General features: G+C 41.5%; 1 protein-coding gene across 1 annotated transcript in view; it reads right to left on the bottom strand.

The window, feature by feature from the left end:
- Window positions 1-4,045: 4,045 nt before the first annotated feature.
- Window positions 4,046-13,804, bottom strand: part of B3GALNT1 (beta-1,3-N-acetylgalactosaminyltransferase 1 (Globoside blood group)) — a 12,090-nt gene continuing 2,331 nt past the window's right edge. Inside the window, exon 2 of the mRNA XM_060767603.2 lies at window positions 4,046-7,048. Coding sequence (XP_060623586.2) covers window positions 6,003-6,965 — 963 coding nt within the window. The 5' untranslated portion in view covers window positions 6,966-7,048 and the 3' untranslated portion in view covers window positions 4,046-6,002. The remainder of the gene's footprint in view (window positions 7,049-13,804) is intronic.

Raw genomic sequence — 13,804 nt, 5'->3', positions numbered from 1 at the left:
CTGCATCCCTTCTACTGCTAGAAAGATCTTTGATGCAGCGGAGCAGAATACGAGTAGAGAAGATTTTCACTAATTCCCATTGAGTCCCATCCCCAGGAGGTCGGAGGAGTTTTTGGCATAATATGGGAAGTAACTAGACAGCTGGGGAAAAGAATAATCTGTTGAAAGTTATCTCCTAGCACAAAAGCCTCAGCTGCAATCGAAGTGACATCTTCCAGGAAAGATGCATAATTTCAAAGCTAATACCTGACAACAGCTGAGATCCTCAAACTGTCAGGCTGCTGTCAAGGCCTGGGAAGGGTCTCTGCTGCCATTGCTTCGCAGGTGGGATTGAGAGAGAACGAAAGGGGAGGCAGCTGGTCTCAGCTTGGAGAGGGTTAAAGAAATGAGGGTGAGATCTCAAATGGAGTACACCTGTCTTTTCCTTCCCCATAGGAGTCAGAGCAGCTGGATCTTCATGTTTCAAATCACCTCTCCTTCCTCTGGTGAGAAGGACTATCGACAACTGGGCTGGAAGCTTTCTGGATGAAAAGCAAGTGAATAGGCCTTTGCACACTACGATAAAAGTGACTTAGATGTGTGTAAGGCAACTTACAAGACACCGACTAAAGCATTTCTTCTATCTCCCCACTCCCTTTCATTTAACCTGTGGGCCGCAGACCAGCAGTGGGCCGTGAGGACAAAAATCTGGTCCGCAAGACTTTTTCCTCATTATTTAATTTCTGATCTTTTTGTGCCACCTGCTACTCCTTCCCTGTCATGACCATGGCATATATTCTGTATCAGAAACAAGAGCTGATGTGGTCTATCCAATGCAATTTTCATAATTAGCACCCCAAACCAAATCTAAAGTTGACCAAAAACTGATTCATAACCCTTTTGGTACTAATGTTGGAGAGTGGTCCCTGGCCAAAGTGGTTGCTGATCAAGTGGTCCCTGATTTTTTTTAAAAAAGGTTGGGAACCACTGATTTACAGTTATAGTTAAAGTGGTACAGAATTTTAGTACTATGACAACAACAAAATGTAAATCATGACAAGATTTTTTAAATCCTGGTTTCTTGTTTTTTAGGCTTGTTCCTGGAGTTATTTGGGGCATTGATTCAGAAAATTGCATTGGATAGATTGTATCAGCTCTAGTTTCCTAGATATGGTTATAATTATTTTCTATGGGTGAGCAGATGCGGACTAACAGATGGTATGCTGATATGGGAGAAACTGGTGCCATTTTTGGACTCGGCAGGGAAAATGTACCCAGAAACAGGGTTAACATTTGCAGCACCAAAATATGTATCGGCCAGTGTAATAAATGGGTGAGACTGAGGACTGGGGAAAAATCACGGGAGTGATTGAGTCCATGGAGGAAAGGAAAGCTTAACTGCACCACATTTGACCACTCCCCTGAGCAGGAAGAATGCAAACAAAATGTCCAGGAGTAACAAGGCTCCATCTGCAGATTTATTATACTATGCTATGCTACATAGACTCTGAACACTGACAAACCTGCAAAGAGTTTCTACAATCAAGCTTTAATCTTGTGTAATGCTTTGAAGGCAAAGGTAAAGATTTTCCCCTCACATTAAGTCCAGTTGTGTCCGACTCTGGGGGTTGGTGCTCATCTCCATTTCTAAGCTGAAGAGCCGTCATTATTCATAGACACTTCCAAGGTCATGTGGCTGGTATGACTGCATGGAGTGTCGTTACCCTCCCGCCACAGTGGTACCTATTGATCTACTCACATTTGCATGTTTTTGAACTGCTAGATTGGCAGAAGCTGGGGCTAACAGCAGGAGCCCCTCACCCCGCTCCCCGGATTTGAACCAGCAAATTTTCAATCAGCAAGTTCAGCAGCTCAGTGGTTTAACCACTGCACCACCAGGGGAATAATGTTTTTATTTAAGCAAAAAAATAACAGATTGCATTTTTAGGGATAATTTTTATTCATTAAAATAAAAAATACAATATTATAAAATAGCAAAATGGGATAAAAGAAGGGAAATACATCAAATAAGGAAAAAAGGGAGAGGAGAGGAAGGGGATAGAAAAATGGGGGGGGGGTCGACTTCCAATCTTCATTGTGGTCAATTATTGTCCTTAGTTCACTTTATTATTAGACACTTTCTCTTTCACTCTGCGTTCCTGTACGACAAATCTTTCATATTATCATTCTTATCTTTTCTCTCAGAGATAGCCAGTCCGTGGCCTACTTCGGTGAGCCTTGAGGTTTCTGTAATAACTGAGGTAAACTGTCCATATTCATGATTTCCATAATTTGGAAATCCACTGATCAGTTACAGGTGTATTTCTCCAGTTTCTTGCATAGGCTATTCTAGCAGCCGTTACAAAATAGTTGAATAATTTATCTTGATTTATGTTATTTAGTTAGTTATTTCTAACAAAAAGTATCCTGGTTTCATCTCTATCTTTATGTCCACATTTTTTTTAATTTTCTCTTGTATCTCCGTTCAATATTTCTTTGCTTCTTGAGAAGTCCACCACATGTAGTAAAGTGCCCACATGGGATTCACAATTCCAACATTTATTTTATGTATTTTTATAGCATTTTGGCCAATTTTTGGGATGTCATATACCATTGATACATCATTTTGTACCAATTCCCCTTCAAATCATAAGCGTATGTGTATTTTAATTTATAATTCCATATGCTTTCCCAATCCTCCAATTTCCCATACCAAAGATAGGCATTTTAACAGCCAACAACTTGCACAGAAGGCAGTCTGTTATTTCTTCCAAACAGAACTCATAAGACTTAAAAGTGCCACTTTTTTTGTGTCAGGAGCAACTTGAGAAACTGCAAGTTGTTTCTGGTGTGAGAGAATTGGCCATCTGCAAGGACGTTGCCCAGGGGACACCTGGATGTTTTGATGTTTTACCATCTTTATGGGAGGCTTCTCTCATGTCCCCACATGGGGAGCTGGAGCTGACAGAGAGAGCTCATCAGCACTCTTCCCGGATTTGAACCTCCAACCTGTCGGTCTTCAGTCCTGCCGGCACATGGGTTTAACCTATTGCACCAACGGGAGCTCCAAAGGAGCCACTAAATTATTTGTTTTGTTTACTGCAACAAATGGTTAGTTAATACTTTCACAGCAGTAAACAGCAGCAAAGCTATCCTTGGTATTTACAACACCACCCCAGCATTCTGTAAACTTTCCTATCTATCCCTTAAGGAACAAATAAAAAAGGCATTTTAGAATAACTGTACAGCATATAAAAGGCCCTGCTTAAAGTCCGATAGATGAATATCAGGCTAAAATGTAACAGACGCAGTATAAATACAAAACCAAGCACTGGGTTGTTGTAGATTTTTCGGACTATATGGCTATGTTCTAGAAGCATTCTCTCCTGACATTTTGCCTGCCATAGATGCAGGCAAAACGTCAGGAGAGAATGCTTCTACAACATAGCCATACAGCCCAAAAAACCCTACAACAACCCAGTGATTCCGGCTATGAAAGCCTTTGTTGTTGTTCATTCGTTCAGTCGTCTCCGACTCTTCGTGACCTCATGGACCAGCCCAAGCCAGAGCTCCCTGTCGGCCGTTACCACCCCCAGCTCCCTCAAGGTCAGTCCAGTCACTTCAAGGATGCCATCCATCCATCTTGCCCTTGGTCGGCCCCTCTTCCTTTTGCCTTCCACTTTCCCCAGCATAATTGTCTTCTCTAGGGTTTCCTGTCTCCTCATGATGTGGCCAAAGTACTTCAACTTTGTCTCTAGTATCTTTCCCTCCAGTGAGCAGTCAGGCTTTATTTCCTGGAGGATGGACTGGTTGGATCTTCTCGCAGTCCAAGGCACTCTCAGAACTTTCCTCCAACACCACAGCTCAAAAGCATCGATCTTCCTTCGCTCAGCCTTCCCTAAGGTCCAGCTCTCACATCCGTAGGTTACTACAGGGAAGACCATGGCTTTGACTAGGCGGATCTTTGTTGCCAGTCTGATGTCTCTACTCTTTACTATTTTATCGAGACTGGACATTGCTCTCCTCCCAAGAAGTAAGCGTCTTCTGATTTCCTGGCCACAAAGCCTTAGGCAATACAAAACCAAGGACCTCAAAAACATTTTAAAGCAACATGTTTCCCTTAATACTGTCCAATACCTGTGTATTATTAACAAATCAAAAATTGCTAATATAAAAACAAAGCAACTAAAAAACAGTGTTGTTATAAGGAAAATAGTTAAAAATTTGTGGGAAACTAACACTAGTAATGACTTACTGATGTATTCTTCTCTGAGCCATTAACTAATAATGACCTATTGTTGCATTCCTCTGACCAGGAGCTTAGGAATTCGGCAGGTGCTATGGATGGCCATGCCTGTTTTTTATAAACTCGGGTTAATATGAAAGCAAGTGAAGAAGTCTGACTTGCCCCCAATTATGACATGTTAGGAAGGCATTTCCAGACTGGATTACTTTATATGGTGCCACTCTTAAATACAAGATGAAAATGTCAAGTGGGGCAGAATATGGTCCGTCACAAAGACCAACAGATCGGCTCATGTTGATCTAAGAAATCCTATTGTCAATGACAAATAGATAAGCAAGCACTGATGCAATGCGTTTGTTCTAGTTGGGAGTAGAAACTGGATTCAAGCCATTATCCAATTCACTGGCAGCTATGGACTCAAGATCCTGGCTTTGATCAAACCCTGACCAGTCTGGGGCTTGTCCCTCTTCTCATAAAAACCTGTCCAGACCTGTGAATCTATATTTGAGGCCCTTCTTTGTCCACACTGGACTTGCAGTAGGCAAGTCATAAATATGGTGGAGGCCTCCGTTAGGGGAAATCCATGCTAACTGGGCAGGGAGGAGAATAAGGACAAAACAGAATGGAGAATTGTAGAAAACAGCATAGACAGCCAATTGACACCCTAAACAACAGATGTCATTGTTTCCAAAACTGGGTAGCAATATACATATAATCAAAGTGCAAAAGCATTTATAGAAGGACTGAGTTTAAAAGTTAGTTGCCCATCCAGAATGGCAAACTCTAATGTGAATGTCTATTCTGGTTGGATTCCTAAGGTGAGGGTCACACTAGCCTTTCTTGCAATTGTTCTCCTTAACTCACACATCTCTGCAGTATTATAGTAGGTATGGGCAAACCCAGGCTCAGGGGCCAGATGCAGTCCTTTGGGCTCTTTTCTCAGGCCCTCCTCTTTCTCACCATCCTATCCTTCTTTCTCTTTTCTCCTTCCTTCCATACTTCCCTTCCTTCCTTATCTCCTATTTCTCCTTTCCTCCTTCCTTCCCTTCCACTCTTTCATCCTTTTCCCTTTCGTCCCTCCTTTCCTCTTTCTCCTTCCTTCCTTCCCTCCCTTTTGTCTTTCCTTCCTTCTCTCTTTTCTCCCTCCATTCCCTTCCACCCTTCCATCCTTCTCTTCCACACTTTCTTCCTACTTCTCTTTTTCCCTCCTCCTTTCCTCCTGGGAAATTTTTAACCGGGAGAAGAGATGGCTGAGAGGGAACATGAGAACCATGTTTCAAGATTTAAACGGGTGTCCCATTGAGAAGAACGGGGAAAACTCGCCAGGTCACAAGGGAGCAATGGATTCAAATGGCAGGGAAAGAGATTCAACTGAAAAGATTAAGAACTTCCTAGAGAGTGGCATAGGCAGCCTCGGAGTGTGGTGGAGTCTCCTTCTCTGGAGGCTTTTCCGCAGAGGCTATCTATTGGAAGTGCTTTGATTGTGCCTTCCTGCGTGCAGGTGGTTGGACTGGATGGCCCTTGGGGGTCTCTTCTAACTCTAGGATTCTATATTGGGAATAGGCAATACAGGGTTTCATGGATACACTTTTACTCTCCTGTCCACCATCAACCAACTCCCTCCCAGCCCGCCCCATGGCCCCCAAGTTAGAAAGTTTGCCCATGCCTGATATACAGAGTCTGGAAGACCATCCAGCAGTCCAACACTTCCATCTCACTTTGGTCTAAAGGAAAAGATCCAAACTTCAAATGTTAAGATGTTGAAGACAACACTGAGTTAGTGGCAAGGAACTGAGGTGGTCTCTGTTATTTTCTCCCAGAACGTAATCATTTCCTGTGGAGAAATGCCGTGCACAGCAACCAAGTGCTTGTACTTACAAACATCAAACTTAATTTTGTACAAAAAGAAGAGTTTGTCATCATTTGGGATAGAGATACCCACCCCAAGTATATTCAAACAAATCCCAACATAGACATCTTCCAACCTAATAGGTTTAACATGGCTCATCATTTCGTAAACCTTGCGAGCTAGTTTGGTGTCAAGTATATAAGCAAATCCACCGCAATATGGAGGATAAACACTAAATGGATAGTCGGTATAAGAAATATAAGTTTTCCAATGAAATCCTCGGTGGGGATGGTTTTCCACCAGAGGGTAGCCAGTCATGAAGTTTTCTGAAGCGTTTGAGTTTAGAAGAAACTTGACTAAATTGCCTGTGTTGATGAAAACATCAGCATCTGTCTTCATCATATACTGAGCACTCGGACAAAATTCAGTGACCCACCTGAACACCATGATAGTTTTCAAGGTAAGATTTTCATAGGTGTCAAGGAAATCTTGCTGGATGGTGTCTCCGTAAAGAATGCTTTCATCTCGTATGGATAAAGCTCCAAGATCCTCCTTCTCTGTCCCTCTGCCCAGTAAGAAGAGCATCACAACTTCTTTCCCCCACCAGGATTTTTGGGAGCCCCAAGTCATCCTAATCGCTTGCCTCGCTTTCACTTCCGTAGGTCTTGAAATCACCAAGATGACCAGAAACGGATTGTGGGCTTCACATGTTATTCGCTCACGTAATATGAAGGGGAAATTTGGCTTGTAGACAGGCTCATAGTCATAGAAATACATCCAGTTTTTGTGTTTTATCACACTGTGGGAAGGAAATGCCATATACCATGTCAGTAAAATAACGACGACAAGAGACAAACCACAAAACAGCCTTTTCAGGTATTTTGCAGCCATTCAACTCCAACTATGAAGTGACACAAAAGGTTTTAGAGGTCTAACTGGAATAGGGACAACTGGGTTGAGCAATAAATTATGTGCTGAAAAAGAAAAAAATGGAAAGAATTAGTATGGCAGTAATATAGTCTTAACACAAGTATATAGAATACCTTGTTGACTCTAGTTCCCATAATCTCTCAGCATTGGCTAAACCTGCTAGAGCTAATAAGAGTTGCACTCCAAAAATATTTTGAGAACTTGAAAGTTAGTTTCGAATAGCTTGTAGACCTGAGCTTTTTGTTGTGCAGTAACTTGTGTGCATATGAGCCTTCAAGTCAGCTGTCAACTTATGGCTATCCCAAGAATATCATAGGATTTACTTAGGCAAATAATACCCAAGAGGTGGTCTTACCTCTGAAATATAGCCTACAGAACCTGGTATTCATTAGCGGTCTCTCGTCAAAGTACTAATCAGAACTGGCTCTTGCTTACCTTCCAAGATCAGACAGAATCAGGTGCCTTCAAATCTTTTCATACTACTTCTGCCTCTGGTGCCAAGAAGCCTAGTCCAGGAACACGTCTACTTAGTTAACTAAAATATACCAGTACTTTTATTATTTTGCATGCTTTGTTATATTTATCAAGGAATTATTCCATTTCTAACTCCTTTTCTCCAAACGTTGTTAATAAACTCACCTCCTTAAATTGGTGTTTTGTGGCGATAATCCCTAGTACTGAATCCAGCACTTGCCTTTTAGCTACTGTCAAAATTTAAGGTTTTTCTTCCTTAAAGATATAGAATAGTATTTCTCAACCTTTCTAAAGTGGCGAAACCTGAATACAGTTCCTCATGTCATGGTGACCCTCAACCATACAATTATTTTCATTGCTGCTTCATAACTGTCATTTTGCTACTTTTATGAATCACCGTGTAAATATCTGATATACAGGATGTATTTTCATTCACTGGAACAAACTCGGCACAAATACCCGATACGCCCAAATTTTAATACTGGTGGAGTTGCGGGGGATTGATTTTGTCATTTGGGAGTTGTAGTTCCAGGATTTATAGTTAACCTACAACCAAAGAGCATTGTGAACTCCACCAATGATGGAATTGATCCAAACTTGGCACACAGAAGTTCCCATGACCAACAGCAAATACTGGGAGAGTTTGGTGGACATTGACCTTGAGTTTTGGAGTTGTTCACCTACATCCAGAGAGCACTGTGGACTCAAACAATGATGGACCTGGACCAAACTTGCATGAATACTCAATATGCGCAAATGTAAACACTGGTGGAGTTTGGGGAAAACAGACCTTGACATTTGGGAGTTGTAGTTGCTGGGATTTATAGTTCGCCTAGAATCGAAGAGCATTCTGAACCCTACCAACAATAAAGTTGGGCCAAACATCCCACACAGAACCCCCATGCCATGAAGGGACTTGCTGGCGCGAGCCTCCCTCCAACCTCGCACACTCTACCTCACTCACACATGTGCACCAAGCTGCCATGCGCCAAACACGCCTGTTCTTCCCTCCCTGCTTGGAGTCCAGAAACAACCCTCCTCTTGTCTGAGAGGCTAGCCGATCACAGCAGAGGAGGGCTTTTGGTGGGAGGATTCACCATCTGTTTCCAAAAAGGAAGAGAAGGACAGGTGGAGAGACCTTCAGCCTTCCCTGACCCAGGCTCTGTAGCTCTAGCAGTTCCTACCTTGCAGGGTTGGCTTTGCAATGTATGGCATTGCCTTTTCATACACTGCAGTATGCATATACTCTCAATGCATAAGATCCGGTGCTTTAGAGTTGATGCTACTGAGAGTGCATTCACCCATGCAACCATTACATAGAGCAGCTGGCTCTCTGTATCCATGGATTCAACCAACTGAGGCTTGAAAATATTGTGGGGAAACATCCCAGACTGGCATGTTGGAATATCCTGCTGTTACCTCTTGTCATTTCATAGATCCTCAGCCTCTCTACATCACCTCGTATGAGTTGTTCACCATTTTAAATAAGGAATGTTACCTTACAACAAAATTGTATATAATGGGACTTGAGCATCCACCATCTTGGGTATCCATGAGGCATCCTGGATAATACCAAAGGTGAACAGGAATTGGGAGATCTAAACATCTTCCTTCCTTCCTTCTTTCCTTCCTTCTTGGGGAAATGGGGTGATCATTCCTCAAAACTACTGGAAACCAAGCAATAATATTCTTTCCATTGTTGCCCAACAGATATATGGAAGCAAGATGATGAGCCCCCCTTGGCTTTGGGGTGTAGACATGTGCACATTATGATATATATCAGATTTCAGCCTTTTTGATGTAAAAAAATTGAAGCATTATTCCTCTTTCCATTTTGAAATGTACGTTTCTGATTTTTCTATCCCTAAGCATTTTCACACCAAAATAAATCACAATTTTACAGGCAGCAAATAAAGATCTAATGTGAATGTTGTGTGGTTTGTGTCTATATTAAGGGGATTGATGCTATAATGCAAATAAAAAAAAACCTGAAGAGATTTCCAGTTAACACTTTGGAAACAACTTTGAAGTTGTTCTTACACCAGAAAAGTTGTGGTAAGTGGGAAAACAAACTTTTGTTGAGATTGACCACTAGAGGGAGATGTTATTATTTCATAACAGAGAGACATATGTAAAGATGCATGAAGAAAGCAATATATCACAAAGCAAAGATGAAGATGCAAAGTGAAGATGCCATAGGGCTGCTGTAAGTTTTCCAGGCTGTATGGCCATGGTCCAGAAGCATTTTCTCCTGATGTTTTGCCCACAATCTGGCAGGCATCCTCAGAGGTTGTAACGTCTGTTTGGAAACTAGGCAAGTGAGGTTTATATATCCATGGAATGTCCAGGGTGGGAGAAAGAACTCTTGTCTGCTTGAGGCAAGTGTGAATGTTTCAATTGGCTACCTTGATTAGCATTGAATGGCCTTGCAGCTTCAAAGCCTGGCTGCTTCCTGCCTGGAAGTTCTATTACATTCATCAGAACTGACACCAGAATCAGTTTCTCCTACCCGCACATAACATTTGTTTGGAGGTGTTAGCTGGCTCTGATTGTTTAATGTCAGGAATTCCCCTGTTTTTTAGTGTTCCCCTTTATTTACAGTCCTGATTTTGGCGTTTTTAAATACTGGTAGCCAGATTTTATTCATTTTCATGGCTTCCTCCTTTCTGATGAAATTGTCCTCATGCTTGTGGATTTCAGATAAATAAACCTCACTTGTCTAGTTTCCAACAGACCTCACAACCTCTGAGGTTGCTTGCCATAGATGTGGGTGAAATGACAGGAGAGAATGCTTCTGGAACATGGCCATACAGCCCGGAAAACTCACAGCAACCCAGTGATTCCAGCCATGAAAGCCTTCGACAACACAGTATATGGATATATCTCACTTAACAAAATACATGTGTTCCTTGGAATTGCTTCTTCTAGATACATATTATAGAGAATATATAATATTGTTTCCCTTCTCATTAAAATTACATGTAGATACAGGTTTGAACAGTTGTAATCTTTTTAGACAATTTGTTTAACAGGTTTCTACTCTGCTTCAATTATTGTTTTACATTTGGCAATGTTTTACTTGTTCACCACCCTGATATTTCAATATATGGGGTGGAATATAAATATGTTAACTTTGGTGTGTGTGTGTGTCAGGAGCGACTTGAGAAATTGCAAGTTGCTTCTGGTGTGAGAGAATTGGCTTTCTGCAAGGACATTGCCCGGGTGGTGTACTGATGTTTTATTATCCTTGTGGGAGACTTCTCTCATGTCCCCACATGGGGAGCTGGAGCTGACAGAGGGAGCTCATCTGCGCTCTCCCCGGATTCAAACCTCCAACCTGTCAGTCTTCAGTCCTCCTGGCACAAGTGTTTAACCCATTGCACCAACAGAGGCTCCTAATATGTTAACAGATAAATTACTTAAATGAAGCGTCACATATAAGACAGAGGAAGCCATAGAGCAAGTTTGCCAAGTGAATTCACTTTCAATTTCAGAAGTATTCTTCCACCTATTTAGAGATAATGAGCACTTTTTAAAAAACACTTTTTTCCCACCCGTGTTTCATAGCTGACTCCAGTTTTAATTTCCCAGAGCAAGTGGAAACTGCAAGAATCGCCACTTTGAAAAAGGCATTTGCTGCCCCCTGCTGCAGTTACCATAATGTAAGCTGCAAGCTCTCTGTTAAAATGGCAAACCGTTAACTACCACAGGGTTCTCAAATAATTTGGGAATAATTGGTATGGTCATTATGATGTTGTCCCATTTCACACACCACAAATCCTTTTCTCTGAAATGTCTCAGTGCAGAAACCCGTAATCTCGTTGGGCGCTCGGCAATTAAATTACAAGTGAATTACAGATCTGCAGCTGTAGACTTTCCAATGAGAGCAAAAAAGGAAAGACAGCTACATGCATCAGAGAGTCCCAAGCCTGCCGTCCTAATACTATTGTGGTTCATAATAGTGGAAACGTTAACTATCCAGTCACTTCAAAACACCCTGCCATTATCAGACAGTATCAAAGGCCTCCTAACTTCATAGGTTTTATTCCCAATTGCATTTAAATTAATTTAAAATATGTATTTTATGGGTTCTCTATAAATTCCCTAGTACATACTGGGGTTTAGTTCCATGGATACTAAAATCTGTCGATGCTCAAGTCTTATTACTGCAGATACAATGGTGTACTAAAATGTTGTTTATTATATAAATAGAAAAATCAAGATGTGCTCTTTGGATTTATTTTTTTTAAGTGCAGAATATTCCAAAGTCATGGACAGTTGGATTATTATTATTATTAAAAAAAGCTGACACAATATGAGGATTTAAAGATTGAACTGCAAAGACTGGCACAAGCCAGTAAAGGTGGTCCCAATGGTGATCAGCACACTGGGTGCAGCGCCTAAAGACCTTGGCCTGCACTTGAACACAATCGGCGCCTGCAAAATTACCATCTGTCAGCTGCAAAAGGCGAACCTACTGGGATCTGCACGCATTATTCACCTATACATCACACAGTCCTAGACACTTGGGAAGTGTCCAACGTGTGATCCAATGCAACAACCAGCATAGTGATCTTGTTTGCTGTGTACTAATCTTGTTGTGTTTCAATAACAACAGCAACAACTTCATTTTTGTATCCTGCCACTATCTCTCTGAAGAGACTCGGGGCGGTTACATGGGGACCAAGTCCAGACAGAGATTAAAATATAACACAGTAAACATTACAAATGCAAAACATCATAAAAAGATAACCATCAACAACAACCAATAGCCTGACATAGTGGCCATATACTAAGTTAAGGGCAAGGCAGGAGCTTGTGCAAAACAGTTGCAAGGATAGGACTGATAAAAAGTGCAGGAGCCAGATATTAAGCATGGGCTAAAAGGGCCAAGTCAATTAGTGCAATACAACTATAGGGCAGGGACAATTTTTATTTATTTATTTATTTATTTATTACAGGTACTTTTACCCCGCCCTTCTCAACCCCCGAGGGAGGACTCAGGGCGGCTTACAAAAAAGGCACAATTCGATGCCTATACACTTTACACATAATATACAAAACCATAGTTAAAAACAGTTATCACAATTAAAACAATCATAACACATCATATAAAAACTATTCTCGTGCTCAGCGTTCCGTCTTTCAGAGTTCCATAGTTCTAATCCATTAATCATTTCCTAATCATCGTCAAAGTTCTTTCTTCATCTGCCTGATTGTCCGAATGCCTGGTCCCAAATCCATGTTTTCAGTTTTTTCCTAAAGGAAAGGAGCGATGTTGCAGATCTAATTTCTCCGGGGTGAATTCCACAGGTGAAGGGCCACCACCGAGAAAGCCCTGCTCCTTGTCCCTGCCAACCTCACTTGTGATAGAGGCGGGGTCGAGAGCAGGGCCTCCCCGGAAGATCTTAGACTCCGGGGTGGGACGTAAAAGGAGATCCGTTCGGACAGACAAACTGGGCCGGAACCATATAGGGTTTTGTAGGTCAAAACCAGCACTTTGAATTGTGCTTGGAACTGGATGGACAGCCAGTGGAGCTGACACAACAGGGGGTAAAGTGCAGGAGACAGATATTTAGTTATGGCTGGAGGGGCCAAAGTTATCTAGTGAACTGATTAATCAAAAGCACATTGGAACAACCTGATTACAGAGGGCCAACTGTATATGTTTTGTGTAACTTTCAGGGTGGTAAACTGCCTGACTTCTACTCCAATCTAGCTGGCATAGTTAAAACAACAAGGCATAATAAAAGCTGAAGCCCAACATTCCCATTCTGTTTGATGTGTTACCCAAAGATTGATGTTTGGAGACAGCTTGAAAAGGTGGTTCAAAATATAGCAGCTAGGCTGCTTATTGGGAGAAGTTGTTTAATACTTATATTGATCCACTGAATTTGTAAAATTCAAAATACTGGTACTTGAAAGTCCTCAGCGCCTCCTCCCATGCCAATATATGTCGTGCACTGAATCTATATAAATAAAAATGTAATGTTCGTTTGTGGGATTAACAGAACTCAAAAACCACTGGATGAATTGACACCAAATGTGGACACAACACACCTAACAACCCAATGTATGTCCTTCACTAATATATATATATATATATATATATATATATATATATATATATAGAGTCATTTGGGAGTTGTAGTTGCTGGGATTTATAGTTCACCTACAATCAAAGAGCATTGTGAACCCCACCAACGATTGAATTGAACCAAACTTTGCACACAGTTCTCCCACAACCAACAGAAAATACTGGAAGGGTTTGATGGGCAGTGTCCTTTGGTTTTGGAGTTGTAGTTCACCTACATCCAGAGATCACT

This window comes from Anolis sagrei, chromosome 3 (assembly GCF_037176765.1).
Source record: "Anolis sagrei isolate rAnoSag1 chromosome 3, rAnoSag1.mat, whole genome shotgun sequence".
NCBI classification, from domain to species: Eukaryota; Metazoa; Chordata; class Lepidosauria; order Squamata; family Dactyloidae; genus Anolis; species Anolis sagrei.
This window is presented reverse-complemented; position numbering and strand designations above follow the sequence as displayed.